Source organism: Nomascus leucogenys, chromosome 14, assembly GCF_006542625.1.
Source record: "Nomascus leucogenys isolate Asia chromosome 14, Asia_NLE_v1, whole genome shotgun sequence".
Taxonomy (NCBI): Eukaryota; Metazoa; Chordata; class Mammalia; order Primates; family Hylobatidae; genus Nomascus; species Nomascus leucogenys.
In genome coordinates this window covers 109,578-131,295 of record NC_044394.1, presented here as the reverse complement: position 1 = coordinate 131,295, position 21,718 = coordinate 109,578, and the positions used below count along the sequence as shown (strand labels likewise).

General features: G+C 43.0%; 1 protein-coding gene across 8 annotated transcripts; it reads left to right on the top strand.

The window, feature by feature from the left end:
- The first annotated feature begins 266 nt into the window (after positions 1–266).
- Positions 267–2,247, top strand: LOC100595480 (C-C motif chemokine 4-like). 8 transcript variants are annotated; one of them, XM_003281237.4, is made up of 3 exons: positions 267–576; positions 1,146–1,260; positions 1,851–2,247. In XM_003281237.4, exons 1-3 carry the CDS (start codon positions 501–503, stop codon positions 1,936–1,938), a joined length of 279 nt encoding a protein of 92 aa, XP_003281285.1. In that variant the 5' UTR covers positions 267–500; the 3' UTR covers positions 1,939–2,247. The 8 variants fall into 8 exon arrangements, with proteins under 8 accessions (XP_003281285.1, XP_012358805.1, XP_012358802.1 ...); XM_012503351.2 differs by having other exon boundaries at positions 421–576; positions 1,662–2,239; XM_012503348.2 differs by having other exon boundaries at positions 421–576; positions 1,866–2,236.
- The last annotated feature ends 19,471 nt before the right edge of the window (positions 2,248–21,718 follow it).

The window sequence follows — 21,718 nt, the reverse complement described above, 5'->3', positions numbered from 1 at the left end:
TGGGGGAGTCCTGGCTCCCGCTTTGTCCTTGGGGCCAGGCTTGTGGCCAGCCTGGAAAGACTGACATGAACCCTCCAGCATCTGGGGGTGACAACCACCAAGAGCAGCACAGTTCTTGTCTACAAGCCACATGTGGCAGGTGTGAACATTTCATCTTTTCCTCTGGGGTTTGCAACTCTCTCCCCAGTCTCGGTCACTGCCTTTGGTTGTACCACTTCCCTTTTCTTCTCGCCTGCACCTCCCTCATCTTTCCTCTATGATGACCGCCCTGGGGAAGAGAAGCTGAGAGGAACTCCTCACTCAGCTAGCTTCAGGAGTCATGACATCATCTCTACCATGGAAATTCCACTCACTCCCCTGAGCCCCTACATTCGTCCCAGGCCTCAGAGTCCCTATAAAGAGAGATTCCCAACTCAGTAGCAGCGCAGGACACAGCTGGGTTCTGAAGCTTCTGAGTTCTGCAGCCTCACCTCTGAGAAAACCTCTTTTCCACCAACACCATGAAGCTCTGTGTGACTGTCCTGTCTCTCCTCGTGCTAGTAGCTGCCTTCTGCTCTCCAGTGCTCTCAGCACCAAGTAAGTCTACTTTTGCAACTGCTATTTCAAGTCAAGGTGTAGGCAGAGTCCTTTTTTCTAGTCATGGCTGGTCAAACAGTGGGATCTGGGGATGGGACAAAAGGCAGCTAGGAAGATTGCCACATAGTCTGCTGCTAAATGTAGAGTCTAGTAGATATTCAAGAACATTCAAGTTCCTATTTTCTTAAGAATTAGCAACCAGCAGAGGAAAAGTGTGGGCTGGAAGTCAGACTGTTGAATTGGCTCTGCCTCTAATTAATTGTTAAAGCAAGCCCCTGCCCTGTCCTGTCCCTCTCTGTGCCTTGGTTTCCCCATCTGTCACATGAAGGGAGTGCGATGTGTTCTGAGACTGAATCCAGTTCCAATCTTCTAGATTTCTTTCTTGTTCTTCTCTGAAGATCCACTATTCAGAATAAGACTCCTGCTCAGGTTAGGTGGGAATGGATGCAAGGGACCATATTTGGGGTTCTGGTAGCTCCACAGGGATGCTCAATGAAGACACAAAATCAGAAGTCAAAATAAACAGCTCCCATGGGCAGTGTTGATCTCACCCTGGCCTTTCCTTTCAGTGGGCTCAGACCCTCCCACCGCCTGCTGCTTTTCTTACACCGTGAGGAAGCTGCCTCGCAACTTTGTGGTCGATTACTACGAGACCAGCAGCCTCTGCTCCCAGCCAGCTGTGGTGTGAGTATCAACCCCTGGGCTGCCCTGGGAGGCAAGGTGAGGGCTGGATTTTAAAAGGGGGCCTATTTTGGGGAGGGGGTGATTGAGCGGTGGGGAGGCAGCTCTCAGGGCTGAAGCCTTCCCTGAGAGCAGTGAGGACACAGGTCATGAACTCACCTTTCAAGTGCTGAAGGTGGCTGAGTGGCAGCCCAGAGAGAAGGGGGTTCCTGGGGAGGAAGTGATCCAGAGGACAGTGAAGTGGGGGAAGGCAGACAGGTCCCATGAGATATGGACTGATTCCTTAAACTGTGCTAGAAAGACGTGGAAAAGTCACTGCCAGGCTGGCAGGGAATGGGGAGATCTATTCATATTGATCGCAATGCCCGTTGGTTCCTAATCTGGGCAACCCCTGGGGCCCACAGCTAAATCCAGTGGGTGGAAGTTACAGGGAGTCTGCTTCCAGTGCTGCTCCAGGAAGGATCCCATCCACCAGAGCTGCCCCACATGGACCACGGTCAGGCAGAGGAAGATGCCTACCACAGGCAAGGGATAAAGCCAGATGACCTCAAAGGTCCCGTGGGATTCTAATCTATCTGCTCCTTTTTCTACAGATTCCAAACCAAAAGAGGCAAGCAAGTGTGCGCTGACCCCAGTGAGACGTGGGTCCAGGAGTATGTGTATGACCTGGAACTGAACTGAGCCACTCAGAGGCAGGAAGTCTTCAGGGAAGGTCACCTGATCCCGGATGCTTCTCCATGAGACACATCTCCTCCATACTCAGGACCCCTCTCCACAGTTCCTGTCCCTTCTCTTAATTTAATCTTTTTTATGTGCCGTATTATTGTATTAGGTGTTATTTCCATTATTTGCATTTGTTTAGCCAAAGGATAATTGTCCCCTAAGGGGATGGTCCACTGTCACTGTTTCTCTGCTGTTGCAAATACATGGATAACACCGTTAATTCCATGTGTTTTCATAATAAAACTTTGAAATAAAATGCAGACAATTTCCTTGTGATTTTAATTTGATCTGGGGGTAAAAGGAATTGCCTGGTACTATTGGGCGGGGGGGCAAGCTACAGTTTCCAAAAGCAGTAAGAATGAGCAATTGCTGAGTCCTTAATATGAGCTCTGGGCTGAACGCTCTCAATACATGATCTCACTGCATACTTTCAACAAGGGTTTTAACACCCTTATGAAGTAGGGACTATTGCCCCCAGTTTCACAGTTAAGGAAACAGAGGCACAGAGAGGTGAAGTGACTTGCTGAGGCTTGTAGGTCTGCTTGGAGAGTGTCATGAAAGAATGCCTTAAAAAAGGAGGTTATCATTTCAACATCTTGGGGGGGGAATTGTAAAGAGGGAAAGCAGCACAGCAAAGGAGGAAGAAGAGTGAGAAGAGTGAGTTCATCATCTTATTATCAGCATAACATTGGGAAAGTCATCTTGCCTTATTAGACCTCAGTGTTCACACCTGTGAAATGGAGATAATATTAACCACTTCGAAGGGCTGTTACGAGGTGCTGTGTAAAGCACCCATCATAGGACCAGGCACCTGGAAGTTTCTCTCCTTCCCTCTCTGAGCTTCAGCCTTTTCACTTAAAATGGACCTAGAAATTATCGGGATCATCATGAGGATTAGATTAGTTAGTTGACGGATCAGCACTCTAAATCCCAAGCTACTGCAAAGTTTTGTCATGATGACAGAAGGATGGAAGTCTGGTTTTGTTTGGAAGTGTTGCAGGAGTAACCTAAAGCCACTTCTACTTAATTATCCTTCAATCAGAACTGCCTATTCCATAGGTCAGAGACTACATGGCTCTGAAATGGAATTACATGCACAGTAAAGCCTGATCCACAGAACATAGACTCATGGTCTACTGAAGCTAAAAGGAAACTTTAGACCATCTGGTCCAACCCTCTCATTTCATGGAAACTGAAGGAGAAGGCCTGGGAAGTAACTTGCCACGTGCCACTCAGCGAGTACATAGCAGAGCAGGACCCCTGGCCAGTGCCAGCTCCCAAGCTCAGGCCCTTTCCTGCACACATTCCCTAGTGACACTCCTCTGTGGTCCTCAAAAGGGAGATCAGTTGCTGAGTAAGGACAAGGCAGAGACTACCTTGAAAATCATTTGAGTGTTCTCAGTCCTATGCAAAAGCAGAACTGGAGCCCTGCACTTCTCTGGGGTCAACAGACACAATTCCTTTCCTTGTCCTGCCCTTGGTCACCCCCGTCATTCCAGAGCCCCAGTGGAAACCTCCTTCAGATTCTGCGGGGACTGAGAGAAGGAGGTTAGGGGGCAGAGCTGATCCAAAACAGGTGTGGGAAGAGGCTACCAGCAAAGAATGTGCTTGGTCATTGTTTCTGCTTTCATTTGCCTAGATCTGAGCTGTCTAATATGTTAGCCACTGGCCAAAGCGGCTATTTACATTTTCATTATATTTAATTAAAATGAAATAAAATTTAAAATTTAGTTCCTGAGTCACACTAGTCACATTTCAAGTGCTCAGTAGCCCTTGGTAACATGGCTAGTTACCATGTTAGACAGCATGGATTATCGACTTTCTGTCCACCATTGCAGAAAGTTCTGTTGGAAAGCAGTCTCCTAGAATGTTCTCAGAGCCTAAAGAGAGTGAAGGGAGGGCAGTTGTGATGGTCTGTAAGATTAGGGTGTGGATTTGGAGAAAGATACACAATTCTATTCTGAGGGAATGGGATGGGAGAGAGAATGGATGACCCCAGGCCAGAGACAAGGTATAGATCACTATGGTAGCTGAATAATGGCCTCCAAGGCGTCCATATCCTATTCCTCAGAATCTGTGAATGTCACTTTGTATGGCAAAAGGGACTTTGGAGATATGATAAAGTTATGGATCTTGAGATGCAGTGATTACCTTGAATTATCTGGTCAGGCCCTAAATGTAGTTGTGAGTGTCCTTATAAGAGGGAGGAAGAGAAAAATTTGGTAATAGAGGAGAAGGTAGCGATGTGACAGCAGAAGCAAGATGCTATGCTGCTGGCTTGGAAGATGGAGGAAGAGGCCAGGAGCCAAGAGGTGTTAGGATGCAGCTCTAGAAGCTGGGAAAGGCATGGAAATCGTTCCTCCCCTAGAGCCTCCAAAGGGAGTGCGGCCCAGTGAATCTAATTTCAGACTTCACACCTCCAGAACTTTTAGAGAATAAATATGTGGTTATAAGATGCAAAGTGTGTGGTAATTTTTTACAGCAGCAATAGGAACAAATACAACCACCAACTGACGCATCACCGATAGCGACCCCCAATAGCTCAGTGTGGCAGGAAAGGGAGCATTCTAGAGGGTGAGCCAAACCTTCCTGCAGGAGGAACCCAGGGTGAGAGGGACACACCTCAAGGAGATGAACTATAATGAGGAGAGGCATCCCAAGAGGTGACCAGCTTCAGCAACTGAGTTCTGGGGCTGAGGCTTGATCCAGGGTCCAAGACCCTTAGGAAGCATGCCTCTTCTTGAGACATCTAGGGTGCTCTGAGGGGTCCTGGATTCCTGTCTGGGAAAGAGTCCATCCTCTCATCTGCCAGATGCAGCCCAGAGCAGAGCCATGACCCGTCTCTGGTTCATTGTTGAGCAGGCAGGGTTAGGGCCAGAATCCGGGTCTCCTCCCTCACGATGGAGTCCCTTCCCCAATCCTCCCTGCCCCTCAGCTAATGGAAACGGAGGAGCTCAGCTCCACAGAGGCAGGGCCACCAGGGCAGGAGGCCTGGGCAGCCTCATGAAGAAATGCTTCACCAGGAATTACAAACGGCAGCATGGAATCCTCGAAGTGGGGCAATGTGGGACTTCACCTGTTGCACAATAGGAGACTGTTTTTTCCTTTCTCCTCTTTTCATACAACTTCCTTTTCTCACCCTGGGCCCAGAGAACTGGAATCTGCTTACTTGACGTTCCAGTTGAGGTTTCTCCAGGTCTCTGGGTGGGGGCAGAAGCCAGAACAGATGAAGCAGGACACTCGAAAGGAACTATGGATTATGGAGCAACTTCTAGACATCCAGCCTGTTTTCCTACTCCTTACAGTGCCCACCACCCCCAGCTCACTCTCCAGATGGGAGTCCATTTCCTTATGTACATGTTCCTTTAGGACATGTTCATGCAAACATGTCCTTCTCCCCCTATCCCACCTCAACCTGGAACCCTCCATCACGCTCCCATTGACACAGGCATTTTCCTCCAAGGAGGCCAGGAGCCGAGCAAGCCGAGGCAGGGATCAAGGGAGCAAGATGAGCTGAGGATGGTGACATAGCCACAGCTCTTCCTTGAGGCTGAGACCAGCGACTGGGTGGCAGTCCTGTGCTGCGGTCTGTATTCACCCTTTACAGACTTGAGGGCCTTAAGACCCTCTCTTTCCCACTTATCTCTACCTGTTCTCCCTTCTAAACTCCTTCTCTCTTGGGCTCCCACTGAGTCTAGCGTACAGGAAAATGGAAGAAAAGAATTGAGAGGCAAAATCGTGGCACATTTTTCTACCTTTTAAATAGTTTCATTTTTAGATACAGCCGACACTTTGAATATGTGGGTTCCAAATCTGTGGATTCAACCGATGATGGAAGGAAAATATTTGGGGAAGAAAAAACACAATAGGCCAGGTTTGGTGGCTCACACCTGTAATCCCAGCACTTTGGGAGGCTAAGGTGGGAGGAATATTTGAGCTTAGGAATTCTAGACCAGCCTGGGCAATATAACAAGACCCCTTGTCTACAAAAAGTACCAAAATTAGCTGGGTCAGGTGGCACATGCCTGTAGTCCCAGCTACTTGGAAAGCTGAGGCAGGAGGATCGCTTGAGCCCAGGAGGGGGAAGTTACAAACAGCTGAGATGACATGACTGCACTCCAGCCTGGGTGCTAGAGCAATATCCTGTCTCAAAAACTAAAAAATAAAAAAGAAAAACAAATAAAAAACAATGCAGTATAACCATGATCTACATTTACATTTATTAATAGCATTTACACTGTTTAGGTATTCTAAGTAATCTAGAGATTGAAGTATATGGCAGGATGTTCATAGGTTATGGGCAAATACTATGCTATGTCAGAGACTTAAGCATGTGCAGATTTTGGAAGCCATGAGAATTCCTAGAACCAATCCCCTGTGGATACCAAGGGATGGTTCTATATGATAAGTGTGTAAAATATATATATTCAGAAGGAATCAGAAAATCAAAATTAATTTTTTTCAGGGAAGACGGGCTTGATGGGACTTGATGGAGGATGGTCTGGGAGACTCTCCCCTTCTATGGAAACATTCCCAACTGGGAGACCAGCACAGCTGCAGGGAAATAATTTCTTCAGGCAGTGTTAGCTGCTTCTAAATCTCAGGACCCGATGTCCCTGGGCTCCTCAAGGACATGCTTGTTATTTACAGCGACTCCTGATTCATTTCCTTAGGGGGTCCTCTTGTCTTTCTGCTAGGGACTTGGAAAAGGAGAGATGGGCCTAGCCTCCCAGCCTACATCTTTCTCCTCTGCTGGATGTTTCCTTGTGATCATGTAAGTTAACACTTATATATATATAAGTGTTATATATATAATATATATGTGTTATATATAATATATTAATATATACATAACACATATATAATATATATAGTTAACTTACATATATATGATTTATTTATTTGTATATTTATATTATATATTTATTTATATATATATCCTCTAATATATATATATTTTTATATATATATATCCTATTAGTTCTGTCCCTCTAAGAGAACCCTGACTAATACAGATTTTGGTACCAGGAGTGGTTCTAGAGAAATGGAATATTAAGGGTGGAGTTCTTTCGATGGTTTTGGGGTTTCTAGAGTTGGCTGCTCAATATGGTTAGACCCCAAAATGCTAAGGACTCTACGTCTAATAGTATGGAGAACACTGATAGTCCTTGGTGTGAACTCTTTAGAGAGTTAAGCAAAGTAAATGCATTTGGCACTCCTGATTCACTGCTTATGAGAGGCAAGGAGTTTAGTGACTCTATACATAATACCTTTGACCATATGTGGAGAACCAAGGAACATAATGAAGCTGGTTGGTTGCTCCTGAGTTCAATAGACAAAGTGATGAAAGAAAATGATGAACTCAGGGATTCTGTCTCCTGGCTTCAGAAGCAGATACTGAGCCTCAAATCTGCTAAGACTGCCCTGAGTGAGACCCTTATCTCCTATAGAGAAAGAGCTGAAATTGTGAAAAAACAGACACAAACTCTTATCATGCAAGTGGCTGACCTGCAACAAAAGGGGCATGCACAGCCTAACCAGGTGTCTACTGTTAAAGTAGGGGCATTGATTGGAAAAGAATAGGAACCTGCAACTTGGAATAGGGAAATGTGGGAGCACCCAGATGAAGCTGGGGACACTGAGTTTGTAAACTCTGATGAACCTGTTTTGCCAGAAGGAACAGCTTCCCCATCCCCGGTAGTAGCAACATCCACTCCCGACCCATGGTGCCATCAGCCTTTCCACCTTTGTCTCAGGAGATAAACCCTGTGCTGCCTGAGGCAACAGTGATGGCCCCCCCCGAGGCAGTTGCCGGGCAAAATAATGTTGATTCTCCTCAGGAGCCACCCCAACACCCCTGTTTCCCATCCACTACATTGATGACAGTCTAGACATGTAACTAGATTAAAGTCTGGTCCATTACATTGATGACAGTCTAGACCTGTAAATAGACTAAAGTCCCAGTGGGCCCCTGGAGGTGAGGATGAGAGTGTGATCCATGAAGAGGTGCACGGCACTTCAAAAGAACTGTTTGAGTTCTCTAATTTATAAAAGCAGCAATCTGGAGAACACGCATGGGAATGGATATTAAGGGTATGGGATAATGGTGGAAGGAACATAGAGTTGGATCAGGCTGAATTTGTAGATTTGGGCCCCTAAGTAGGGATTCTGCATTTAATGTTGCAGCTTGGGGAGTTACAAAAGATTCTAATAGTTTATTTGCTTGGATAGCTGAAATATGGATTAAAAGATGGCCCACTGTGAGCAAGCTGGAAATGCCTGATCTCTCTTGGTTTAATGTACAGGAAGGGATCCAAAGGCTTAGGGAGATTGGGGTGGTGGAGTGGATTAGTCACTTTAGACTTACTTATCCCATGGGGAGGGTCCAGAAGATATATCCTTGAACAATACCTTGTGAAACAGATTTGTGAGCATGGCACCAGCATCTTTGAAGAGCCCTGTGATTGCTCTTCTCTGTATGTCAGATCTAACGGTGGGAACTGCAGCTGCTCAACTACAAAATTTAAATACAATGGGAATAATTGGATCCCAAGGTAGGAGGGGCTAGCTGGCAGCACTCAACCATCAAAGGCAAGGTGGGCATAACTACTGTAATGGACAGCAGAGGCAAAGTGGCAATCAGAATAGTCTGACTCGTGTAGAGCTCCAGCATTGGCTAATTAATCATGGTGTTCTGAGAAGTGAAATTGATAGGGAGCCTACTGCATTCCTACTTAAATTATACAAACAAAGAACTTCCAGGTCGAATGGACAAATGACTAATTTGAATCATAAAAACAGAGAATCATAGCCCCTCAATCAATTTCCAGGATTGAGCCAGTTTAGAGACCCAGAAACCCTTGAATGAAGGGGAGGCCGGATCCCCTTGAGGAAGGACCCCACTACATTACTGACAATTTATGCAGTGAACCTTTCTCCCACCCTTCTCCAAGGAGACCTCCGGCCTTTTACCAGGGTAACTGTGCACTGGGGAAGGAGAAATGATCATACATTTCGGGGACTTCTGGACACTGGCTCTGATTTGGCATTGATTCCAGGGGACCCAAAATGTCACTGTGGTCCTCCAGTTAAAGTAGGGGCTTATGGAGGTCAGGTAGTTAATGGAGTTTTAGCTCAGGTCCGACTTACAGTGGGCCCAGTGGGTCCCTGGACTCATCTTGCGGTCATTTCCCCAGTGACAGAATGCATAATTGGCATAGACATACTCAGCAGCTGGCAGAACCCCTACATTGGCTCCCTGACTGGTAGGGTGAGAGCTATTATGGTGGGAAAGGCCAAATGGAAGCCATTAGAGCTGCCTATACCTAGAAAAATAGTAAATCAACAACAATATCACATCCCTGGGAGGACTGCAATTAGTGTCACCATCAAGACTTGAAGGATGCAGGGATGGTGATTCCCAACACATCTCCATTCAAGCCTCCCATTTGGCCTGTGTGGATGATGGATCTTGGAGAATGACAGTGGATTATCATAAGCTTAACCTAGTTGTGACTCCAATTGCAGCTGGTTTCCAATGAAACCAGATGTGATTTCATTGCTTGAGCAAATTAACATGTCTCCTGGTACCTGGTATGCAGGTATTGACTTAGCAAATGCCTTTTTCTCCATTACTGTCCATAAGGCCCACCAGAAGCAATTTGCCTTCAGCTGGCAAGGCCAGCAATATACCTTTACTGTCCTATCTCAGGGGTATATCAACTCTCCAGCTTTGTGTCATAATCTTATTCAGAGAGACCTTGATCAGTTTTTGCTTCTGAAAGATATCACACTGGTTCATTACAATGATAACATTATGATGATTGGATCCAGTGAGCAAGAAGTAGCAAACACACTGTACTTATTGGTGAGACATTTGCCTGCCAGAGGATGGGAAATAAATCTGACTAAAATTCAGGGAACTTCTACCCCAGTGAAATTTCTAGGGATTCAGTGGTGTGGGCCCTGTCGAGATATTCTTTCTAAACCAAAGGATAACTTGCTACATTTGGCCCCTCTACAACCAAGAAAGAGGTACAATGCCTAGTGGGCCTATTTGGATTTTGGAGACAACACATTCCTCATTTGGGTGTGCTACTCTGGCCCACTTATCTAGTGACCTGAAAGGCTGCCAGTTCTCAGTGGGGTCCAGAACAGGAGAAGGCTCTGCAACAGGTCCAGACTGCTGTGCAAGCTGCTCTGCCACTTGGGCCATATGGCACAGCAGATCCAATGGTGCCTGAGGTGTCAGTGGCAAATAGGGATGATGTTTGGAGCCTTTGGCAGGCTCCCACAGGTGAATCACAGCAGAGGCATCTAGGATTTTGGAGCAAGGCCCTGCCATCTAGTTCAGATAACTACTCTCCTTTTGAGAGACAGCTCTTAGCCTGTTACTGGGCTTTGGTGGAAACTGAACGTTTGACTACGGGTCATCAAGTCACCATGTGACCTGAACTGCCTATCATGAACTGGGTGTTTTCTGACCCATCTAGCCATGAAGTGGGTCATGAACAGCAGCATTCCATCATCAAATGGAAGTGGTATATATGTGATCAGGTCCTGAAGGCCAAGTAAGTTACATGAGGACATGGCTCAAATTCCCAGGGTCTTCACTCCTGCCACCTGCCTTCTGTCTCCCAGCCTGCACTGATGGCCTCATGGGGAGTTCCTGATGATCAGTTGACAGAGTAAGAGAAGACTAGGGACAGGTTCACAGATGGTTCTGCACAATATGCAGGCACCACCCGAAAGTGGACAGCTGCAGCACTACACCCTCTTTCTAGGACATCCCTGAAGGATAGCAGTGAAGGGAAATGTTCCCAGTGGGCAGAATTTCGAGCAGTGTACCTGGTTGTGCACTTTGCATGAAAGGAGAAATGGACAAATGTGCAATTATATACTGATTCCTGGGCTGTAGCCAATGGCTTGGCTGGATGGTCAGGGACTTGGAAGAAGCATGATTGGAAAATTGGTGACAAAGAAATTTGGGGAAGAAGCATGTAGATAGACCTCTCTGAATGGTCAAAAACTGTGAAGATATTTGTATCTCACGTGAGTGCTCGAGTGGCCACAGTGGAGGAGGAGTTTAACATTCAAGTGGAGAGGATGAGTCGTAATGTGGACACTACTCAGCCTCTTTCCCCAGCCACCCCTGTCACCGCCCAATGGGCCCATGAACAAAGTGGCCATGGTGGCAGGGATGGAGGCTACACATGGGTTCAGCAAGATAGACTTCCACTCACCAAGACTGACCTGGCTATGGCCACTGCTGAGTGTCCAATTTGCCAACAGAAGAGACCAACACTGAGCCCTCAACACGACACCATTCCTCGGGGTGATCAGCCAGCCACCTGGTGGCAGGTTGATTATATTGGACATTTTCCATCATGGAAAAGGCAGAGATCGTGCCACTGCACTCCACCCTGGACAACAGAGTGAGACGTTGTCTAAAAAAATAAATACATAAACAAATAAGTAAGTAATAAGTAGACACTTATACAGATCAATGAATGGAACAAAATCGATCCTATTATGATCTAATCATTCTTGTTTCTGATTTCTGATATTCGGCATACAATTTTTATGTTTTTCTAGGTTGTTGCCTCTATTAGTAGTTTATTCCTTTTTTATTATTAAAGAATATTTCATAGCATGAATATGTCATAGTCTGTTTATCCCTTCACCTGTTGATAGACATTTGGGCTGTTTTAGACTATTATGAGTAATGTCACTATAAATATTAATGTATACCTCTGTGTATATCTATTTTCATATTTCTTGAATAGATACGTAGAATCAGATTATATCATAAGGTAAGTATATTTAACTTTACAATAAATTGACAGACTATTTTCCAATTTTTCTGTACCATTTTACATTCCTACCAGATATGCAGGAAAGTTCCACTTGCTCAATATCATTACTAATTCTTGCTATTTCTACTAGTTTTTGTTTTTTAGCCACTGTAGTGAGTATGAAAGGCACTTACTGTGGTTTTAGTTTACTTTCCTTCATTCATCATGAGATCAAGCAACTTCTCATATGCTTATTGGCCATCTATACATATTCCGGTTGTCTTTAAAAAATTTTATTATCTTTATATTCTGCAGTGGTATTTTAATGTGTCTAGGTGTTAATTTCCTCTCTCTCTCTCGCTCCTTTCTCTTTTTCATCTCTATCTTTTCCTATATCAAATCATGTTTAATAATCATTTTGTTTATTGAATCTAAAAATTTATATCTTGTGAAATATATATGCACTTAAATTCCCTCTGTTCTTTCTATTCTGTTTCTGGTACTCCAATGTGTGTTACATGAACATACACCATTGAAAAGAGATACCTCTCTTTTCCAAATTTATCATTTCTTGTATTGTATTGCACCATGAGTAATTTGTTTAGCTTAGTGTTGGGTGTAAATAATTCTTCACGTCTAGAAATATTTTTATGTTTAAGCCAGGCTTTTAATTTTTCATTTGTATAATCTTTTACAAATTGTTTTTTCTAGAAGTTCTATATTTTTTTTTCAAGACTACCTTATCACTTTGCTGTCATATTCTTGATGCCTATATTTTAATTCCTTGTTTTCTGTCTTTAAACATTTTTTTTAGATGAGGTATTGCTGTGTTGCTCAGGCTGGTCTTAAACTTCTGGGTTCAAATTCTTGGGCTCAAGAGATCCTTCCACCTCAGCCTACCCAGTAGCTGGGACTCTAGGCACATGCCACTGTGCCCATCGTGTCCCTAAACATTTTAAACATGTTATTAAGTGTATCTATCATCTATTTATCTATTTAATTTCCAGAGCTCTCTTTCAAAACTACATTCTTACATTTCAGCTACTTTAATGACAATTCTTGGAATCTGGGAAAACCCATGAAATACATCAGTGCTCGATAATTATATGTCAGCAGTTCTATAAAGGTGTTCTGGTTTATTTTTTATATATATCAGAACATGGAAGTTTCTTGGTTGTGTCCACATATGACATTTGCACCTTAAACATAGATTGAGATTCATCATGTGTTTCCAGGCCTTTGGGAGCTTCCGAACTGAGTACTTCAGTTTTCAGCATTGATCTTAGTGATTACAAAAATTGATTTTATATTTTGACAGACTTCATTTGACTAATTACTATTCATGTGATCTGGGACCAATTCTTTTAAATTATAAAATACACCTAAGAAGTATATTAGTGAGTCATGTAAGAACTGGAAGATGAAGGAGAGCACCATTCATTAAGCTCAGTACATTAAATGTTGGTTATATACAGGTTTCCCTCTAAGATTTGGTGGGAGATACGGGAACAGAAACAGTATTTTTCACCCTGAAGAAGTGAATTCTCTGTAAGGAAAAAGAGGGTTTGACCCAGTAAAGAGACCAGGGTTTGAAGTTATCTTTTCTGACAGTGATGCTTTAAGAACATAACTAGAATTAGTTTATATAAAAATTATAGTTCTAAGGAATTCCAGCTCAAATTAAAAAATGAAGTGAAAACAGAAATACTGTGGAATAAGTGTCATCAGGGAAGTTCAGGGAGCTGTGAAGATATCTTTTTTTTTTTTTTTTTTTGAGACGGAGTCTCGCTCTTTCACCCAGGCTGGAGTGCAGTGGCGCGATCTCGGCTCACTGCAAGCTCTCCGCCTCCCGGGTTCACGCCATTCTCCTGCCTCAGCCTCTCCGAGTAGCTGGGACTACAGGCGCCCGCCACCACGCCCGGCTAATTTTTTGTATTTTTAGTAGAGACGGGGTTTCACCGTGGTCTCGATCTCCTGACCTCGTGATCCGCCCGCCTCGGCCTCCCAAAGTGCTGGGATTACAAGCGTGAGCCACCGCGCCCGGCCCCAGGAGTTTTCAAATTTCCTTTTTTCCCAGTGCATTTCTGAGCACTGTAGATATTTCATTAACTGCTGATAATATCAGATGCTTTAACCTGTCTCTACTGCACTGATGACCAGCCTGAAGTTAGAAATGAAGAGCACTAGAGTGACAACCCTTTCTCTAATAAGGGTGACTCGGTGTAAGATATGTGTACACAGGGTTGCAAACAAGGTCAGTTCACAACGGAAAGCCTGAGTAGCCGTGGATAGACATCAAGGTAGGCACACCTCATTTTCAGTTTTAGACATTCTGGTTGAATTTGGCCATGACTCAGGGCTTGAGTCTGGCCTGGCGAGATGCAAAACTCTTGCGTAGGGAGCAGATTCAAGCTGGAGGGGTGAGGATTTGCGGTGAAGCAGAAACTTCTCCTTTTCTTGACAACTTAGCAATTGTTCTCTGTCATTGTTTTCTCTCAATTTTGTTTAGTGATGCTGTATATACAGACAATGCTAAAACAGATACTTCTTTACCTACTGCAGAGTCAACAAACTTAGCTTTTTGGTTTTTTTTTTGCTTCAATGTTACAGAATACAAATAAATAAATCTTTTTTTTAATTATACTTTAGGTTTTAGGGTACATGTGCACAATGTGCAGGTTTGTTACATATATATCCATGTGCCATGTTGATTTCCTGCGCCCATTAACTCGTCATTTAGCATTAGGTATATCTCCTAATGCTGTCCCTCCCCCCTCCCCCACCACACAACAGTCCCTGGAGTGTGATGTTCCCCTTCCTGTGTCCATGAGTTCTCATTGTTCAATTCCCACCTATGAGTGAGAACATGTGGTGTTTGGTTTTTTGCCCTTGCGATAGTTTACTGAGAATGATGTTTTCCAGTTTCATCCATGTCCCTACAAAGGACATGAACTCATCATTTTTTATGGCTGCATAGTACTCCATGGTGTATATGTGCCACATTTTCTTAATCCAGTCTATCATTGTTGGACATTTGGGTTGGTTCCAACTCTTTGCTATTGTGAATAGTGCCGCAATAAACATACGTGTGCATGTGTCTTTATAGCAGCATGATTTATAGTCCTTTGGGTATATAGCCAGTAATGGGATGGCTGGGTCAAATGGTATTTCTAGTTCTAGATCCCTGAGGAATCGCCACACTGACTTCCACAATGGTTGAACTAGTTTACAGTCCCACCAACAGTGTAAAAGTATTCCTATTTCTCCACATCCTCTCCAGCACCTGTTGTTTCCTGATTTTTTAACGATGGCCATTCTAACTGGTGTGAGATGGTATCTCACTGTGGTTTTGATTTGCATTTCTCTGATGGCCAGTGATGATGAGCATTTCTTCATGTGTTTTTTGGCTGCATAAATGTCTTCTTTTGAGAAGTGTCTGTTCATGTCCTTTGCCCACTTTTTGATGGGGTTGTTTGTTTTTTTCTTGTAAATTTGTTTGAGTTCATTGTAGATTCTGGATATTAGCCCTTTGTCAGATGAGTAGGTTGCAAAAATTTTCTCCCATTCTGTAGGTTGCCTGTTCACTCTGATGGTAGTTTCTTTTGCTGTGCAGAAGCTCTTTAGTTTAATTAGATCCCATTTGTCAATTTTGGCTTTTGTTGCCATTGCTTTTGGTGTTTTAGACATGAAGTCCTTGCCCACGCCTATATCCTGAATGGTATTGCCTAGGTTTTCTTGTAGGATTTTAATGGTTTTAGGTCTAACATTTAAGTCTTTAATCCATCTTGAATTAATTTTTGTATAAGGTGTAAGGAAGGGATCCAGTTTCAGCTTTCTACATATGGCTAGCCAGTTTTCCCAGCACCATTTATTAAATAGGGAATCCTTTCCCCATTTCTTGTTTTTGTCAGGTTTGTCAAAGATCAGATAGTTGTAGATATGTGGCATCATTTCTGAGGGCTCTGTTCTGTTCCATTGATCTATGTCTCTGTTGTGGTACCAGTACCATGCTGTTTTGGTTACTGTAGCCTTGTAGTATAGTTTGAAGTCAGGTAGTGTGATGCCTCCAGCTTTGTTCTTTTGGCTTAGGATTTACTTGGCAATGCGGGCTCTTTTTTGGTTCCATATGAACTTTAAAGTAGTTTTTTCCAATTCTGTGGAGAAAGTCATTGGTAGCTTGATGGGGATGGCATTGAATCTATAAATTACCTTGGGCAGTACGGCCATTTTCACGATATTGATTCTTCCAACCCATGAGCATGGAATGTTCTTCCATTTGTTTGTATCCTCTTTTATTTCATTGAGCAGTGGTTTGTAGTTCTCCTTGAAGAGGTCCTTCACATCCCTTGTAAGTTGGATTCCTAGGTATTTTATTCTCTTTGAAGCAATTGTGAATGGGAGTTCACTCATGATTTGGCTCTCTGTTTGTCTGTGATTGGTGTACAAGAATGCTTGTGATTTTTGTACATTAATTTTGTATCCTGAGACTTTGCTGAAGTTGCTAATCAGCTTAAGGAGATTTTGGGCTGAGACAATGGGGTTTTCTAGATATACAATCATGTCATCTGCAAACAGGGACAATTTGACTTCCTCTTTTCCTAATTGAATACCCTTTATTTTCTTCTCCTGCCTGATTGCCCTGGCCAGAACTTCAAGCACTATTTTGAATAGGAGCAGTGAGAGAGGGCATCCCTGTCTTGTGCCAGTTTTCAGAGGGCATGCTTCCAGTTTTTGCCCATTCAGTATGATATTGGCTGTGGGTTTGTCATAGATAGCTCTTATTATTTTGAGATACGTCCCATCAATACCTAATTTATTGAGAGTTTTTAGCATGAAAGGTTGTTGAATTTTGTCAAAGGCCTTTTCTGCATCTATTGAGATAATCATGTGGTTTTTGTCTTTGGTTCTGTTTATATGCTGGATTACATTTATTGATTTGCATATGTTGAACCAGCCTTGCATCCCAGGGATGAAGCCCACTTGATCATGGTGGATAAGCTTTTTGATGTGCTGCTGGATTCAGTTTGCCAGTATTTTATTGAGGATTTTTGCATCAATGTTCATCAAGGATATTGGTCTGAAGGATTTTGAATTATTAATACATATTTTAACATCTTCATTACCAATCAGTCATCAGCCCTCTTGTCTGTGGTACCCTGAGGCTTTTCTGCTCTGGGCTTTAGTGCCCCTTCCCATGCCAAAAGGAATATGCCAAGATTTCTCCCCAGAATTGCTCACAATCTTTCCAGCCAATGTTTGGGGTTCCAGGGAATATCCAAAGAAGCTATGAGTAACCTCATGAAGATAGAAGGAGAGTGGCCTTGCTAACTGCTGACCTCCTTCCCCAGGAGGAATGGTTACACCTGCCATTGACTCTAGGTTTAATGTCTGAGAGAATAAACACAAGCACACCTCATTTTATTGGTACCTCACTTTGTTGCACTTCATAGATACTGCACTTTTTTTTACAAATTGAAGGTTTGTGGCAACCTTGCATTGAGAAAATCTATCAGTACCATTTTTTTCCCAACAGCATGCATTTACTTTGTGTCACTGGTAATTCTCTCAACATTTCAAACTTTTGGCTATTATTATGTGTTATGGTGATCTGGGGTCAGTGATCTTTGATGTTATTATTGTCATTATTTTGGGGTATCACAAATCATGCTCATGTAAGTCAGCGAACTTAACCCATAAATGTTGTGTGTGTTCTGACTGCTCCACACACCAGCTGTTCTCCCACCTCTCCCCTTCTCCTCAGACCTCCTTATTCCCTTAAACACAAAAATATTGAAATGAGGCCAGTGAATAACCCTACAATGGCCTCTAAGTGTTCAGGTGAAATGAAGAGTCTCACATCTCTCACTTTAAATCAAAAGTTAGCAACGCATAAACTTAGTGAGGAAGGCGTGTTGAAAGCTGAGACAGGCTGAAAGCTAAGCCTCTTGCACCTGAGAGTCAAGTTGTGAATGCAAAGGGAAAGTTCTTGAAGGAAATTAAAAGTGCTGCTCCAGTGAACACACAAATGATACAAAAGCAAAGCAGTCTTAACTGCTGATATGGAGAAAGTTCGAGTGTCCTGGATAGAAGATCAAATCAGCCACAACATTTCCTTAAGCCAAAACCTAATCAAGAGCAAAGCCCTAACTGTCTTCAACTCTGCCAAGGCTGAGAGAAGTAAGGAGGTTGCAGAAGATAAGTCTGAAGCTAGCAGAGATTGGCTCATGAGGTTTAAGGAAAGAAGACAGAGATGTACAAGTCATCTCCATAACATAAAAGTGCAAGATGAAACAGTAAGTGCTGATGGAGAAGCTGCAGCAAGTTATTCAGAAGATCTAGCTAAGATCATTGATGAAGGTGGCTACACTAAAGAACAGATTTTCAATGAAGACAAAACAGCCTTCTATTGGAAGAAGATGCTATCTAGGAATATTTTATTGCTGGAAAGAAGTCAATGCCTGGCCCAAAAACTTCAAAGAACAAGCTGACTCTTGCTAAGAGCTAATGTAGCTGGTGACTTTAAGTTGAAGCCTGCCTGGCGTCGTGGCTTACGACTGTAACCCAGCACTTTGGGAGGCTGAGGTGGGCAGATCATGAGATCAGGAGTTCAAGACCAGCCTGGCCAACATGGAGAAACCCTGTCTATACTAAAAATACAAAAATTAGCTGGGCATGGTGGTACATGCCTATAATCCCAGCTACTCAGCAGGCTGAGTCAGGAGAATTGCTTGAACTGGGACCCGGGAGGTGGAGGTTGCAGTGAGCCTAGATTGCGCCACTGCACTCCAGCCTGGGCTACAGAGTGAAACTCTGTCATAAATAAATAAATAAATAAATAAATAAATAAATAAATGCCAATGCTCATTTACCATTTCACAAATCCTAGGGGCCTTAAGAATTATCCTAAATCTACTCTGCCCATGCTCTAAAAATGGAAAAATAAAGCCTAAATGACATCACATCTGTTGACACCATGATTCACTGAATATTTTAAACTCACTATTGAAACTCTCTACTCAGAAAGATTCCTTTCAAAACATTACTGCTCACTGACAATGCATCTGGTCACCCAAGAGCTCTGATAGAGATGTACAAGGAGATGAATGCTCTTTTCATGCCTGCTAACACAACATCCATTCTGAAACTCATGGATCAAGGAGTAATTTTGACTTCCTAGTCTTATTATTTAAGAAATCCACTTTGTAAGGCTAGAGCTGCCATAGATAGTGATTCCTCTGATGGGTCTGGGCAAAGAAAATTGAAACCTTCTGGAAAGGATTCACCATTCTAGGTGCCATTAAGAACATCGGTGATTCATGGGATGAGGTCAAAATATCAACATTAAGAGGAGTTTGGAGGTTTATTCAAGCCCTAGTGGATAACTTCAGTGGAGGAAGTCACTGCAGATGTGGTAAAAATAGAAAGAGAACTAGAATTAGAATTAGATGTGACTGAATTGCTGCAATCTCATATAAAACTTGAATGAATAAGAAGTTGCTTCTTATGGGTGAGCAAAGAAAGTGTTTTTTGAGATGGAATCTACTCCTGGTAAAGATGCTGCAAACATTATTGGAATGACAACAAAAGACTGAGAATATTACATAAGCTTGGTTGATAAAGCAGCAGCAGGGTCTGTGAGAGGATTGACTCCAGTTTTGAAAGAAGTTCTGTTGGAGGCAAAATGCTATCAAACAGCAGTGTATGCTACAGATAAATCTTTCATTAAAGGAAGGGTCAATCAATGTGGCAAACTTCATTGTCGTCTCACTTTAAGAAATCACTGGCCGGGCCCAGTGGCTCACGCCTGCAATCCCAGCACTTTGGGAGGCCAAGGCGGGCAGATCATGAGGTCAGGAGATTGAGATCATCCTGGCTAACACAGTGAAACCCTGTCTCTACTAAAAATACAAAAAATTAGCTGGGCATGGTAGCATGTGCCTGTAATCCCAGCTACTCCGGAGGCTGAGGCAGGAGAATCACTTGAATCCGGGAGGTGGAGGTTGCAGTGAGCTGAGATCACACCACTGCACTCCAGCCTGGGCAACAAAGTGAGACTCCGTCTCAAAAAAAAAAGAAGAAAAAAGAAAAAAGAAATCACCACAGCCACCCCAACCTTCAGCAACCACCACCCTGATCAATCAACAACCTTCAACATGGAGGCAAGACCCCTCCACCAGCTAAAAAAAAAAAAACAAAAACGAAAGAATTCTTGAAGGCTCAGATAATTGTTAGCAGTTTTAGAACTAAAGTGTTTTTTAGATATAATACTATTGCACACTTAATAGACAACAATATAGTGTCAACACATCTTTTATATGCACTGGGAAACCAAAAAAAATTCGTGTGACTCACTTTATTGTGATATTTGCTTTGTTGCAGTGGTCTGCAACTGAATCTGCAGTGTCTCCAAGGTACACCTGTAGTTGGATAAATTCCATCCCTATGTACTCTTCCTATAACTTACATAATTGTAAATTACATAAGCCCCTTTCTTTCTCCTTCCACTTGGTGGCTGGCTGACCACAAGAGGACACATTATTCCCTTCTCTTTCTCAAGGAACAGGCTCTGTTCCCCTCTCTTTCTCAAGGAACACCATCCTGCCTTAGTCTAACACTGCTGAATGAGATTGTCTGTTTAATTCTGAGTCTTAATATTTGTAATCTAAATTTTCTGAAGGCATTAGCTATATCCTCCAAGTTAGATTTTTATCAATGATAAGGGTAATATTTTGTCCCTCCTCCGCTGACTCCTTTGTCTGGCTTCTCATTTAATTCAAAACTCAGGCAGTGATAAAACGGTGTTATTATTGGGCCCTATCAAAAACTGAAACAGTGATTTTAATTGGTTGGTAATTTTAATGATGGCTGCCCTTTAAGGTGTGTTCTCTTTACTACAGCTAATAAATGCATCTCCTGGTATCTGGAATGTTGCCAGCTATACATCTGGATATTTGGAATTTTTTTTTTTTTTTTTGAGACAGAGTCTCACTCTGTCACCAGGCTGGAGTGCAGTGGTGCAATCCCGGCTCACTGAACCTCCGCATCCCAAGTTCAAGCAATTCTCCTGCCTCAGCCTCCCAAGTAGCTGGGACTACAGGCATGTGCCACCATACCCAGCTAACTTTTGTATTTTTAGTAGAGATGGGGTTTCACCATGTTGGCCAAGATAGTCTCGATCTCTTGACCTCGTGATCTGCCCGACTTGGCCTCCCAAAGTGCTGGGATTACAGATGTGAGCCACCACACCTGGCCTGGATATTTGAAATTTTAAGCAGAAACATCAGAAGCAAAAAGTGAAGTGTTTTCACCTTGCAGGGCTATCAGTATACTTTTGCTATCTTGCTTCATGGTCAGTTACCTCTGTGGCTCAATGACAGAATCTAGATTACGGTGATGTTAACCACTTCACCATCACATTGAATATCCATCTGATCTAGTACATTTACGGCATTGTGCTGACAAGGCCTGGAGACAGATGACGCAGATACCCTAGATGTTTTGGTAAAATACATTAATTTCTTGTGATGAAAGATAAATTTTATAAAAATTCATGGAATTACCACCTCATAGAGGTTCTCCATGGGAGATGAAGGATTCCTGCGGTCTAAAACTTAACAAAATATTAGCTTTGAGTTATGCCAAGAAAAATCAATGTCTCTCTGGTTGACTCAAACTGAAATTTGGGTAGCTCTGACTCTTGGCCCTCATAAACCGATAGGTCTTTGATACACAAAATATCTAGAGTTGCTCAGGAATGCTGTATAGAGCTGGAAAACCCTGATAAGAGAATCACAGTGAAAGCCCCTAGGGTTTTGGAGCAAATTCCTGTTCTCTGTGAAAAGTACCTACTCTCTTTTGTAGAACTAGCTAAAACTCTGAAAAGACTGAATGCCCAACCATTCATGTGTGACATTACCACCCATGTGAGCTGGGTGTTATCTGAT

Coding starts and splice junctions, on each gene's coding strand:
- LOC100595480 (XM_012503346.2), top strand. CDS start 501: ATGAAGCTCTGTGTGACTGTCCTGTCTCTCCTCGTGCTAGTAGCTGCC. Junction 577..1,145: donor TCCAGTGCTCTCAGCACCAA/GTAAGTCTACTT, acceptor CTTTCCTTTCAG/TGGGCTCAGACCCTCCCACC. Junction 1,261..1,681: donor TGCTCCCAGCCAGCTGTGGT/GTGAGTATCAAC, acceptor AGTGGGTGGAAG/TTACAGGGAGTCTGCTTCCA.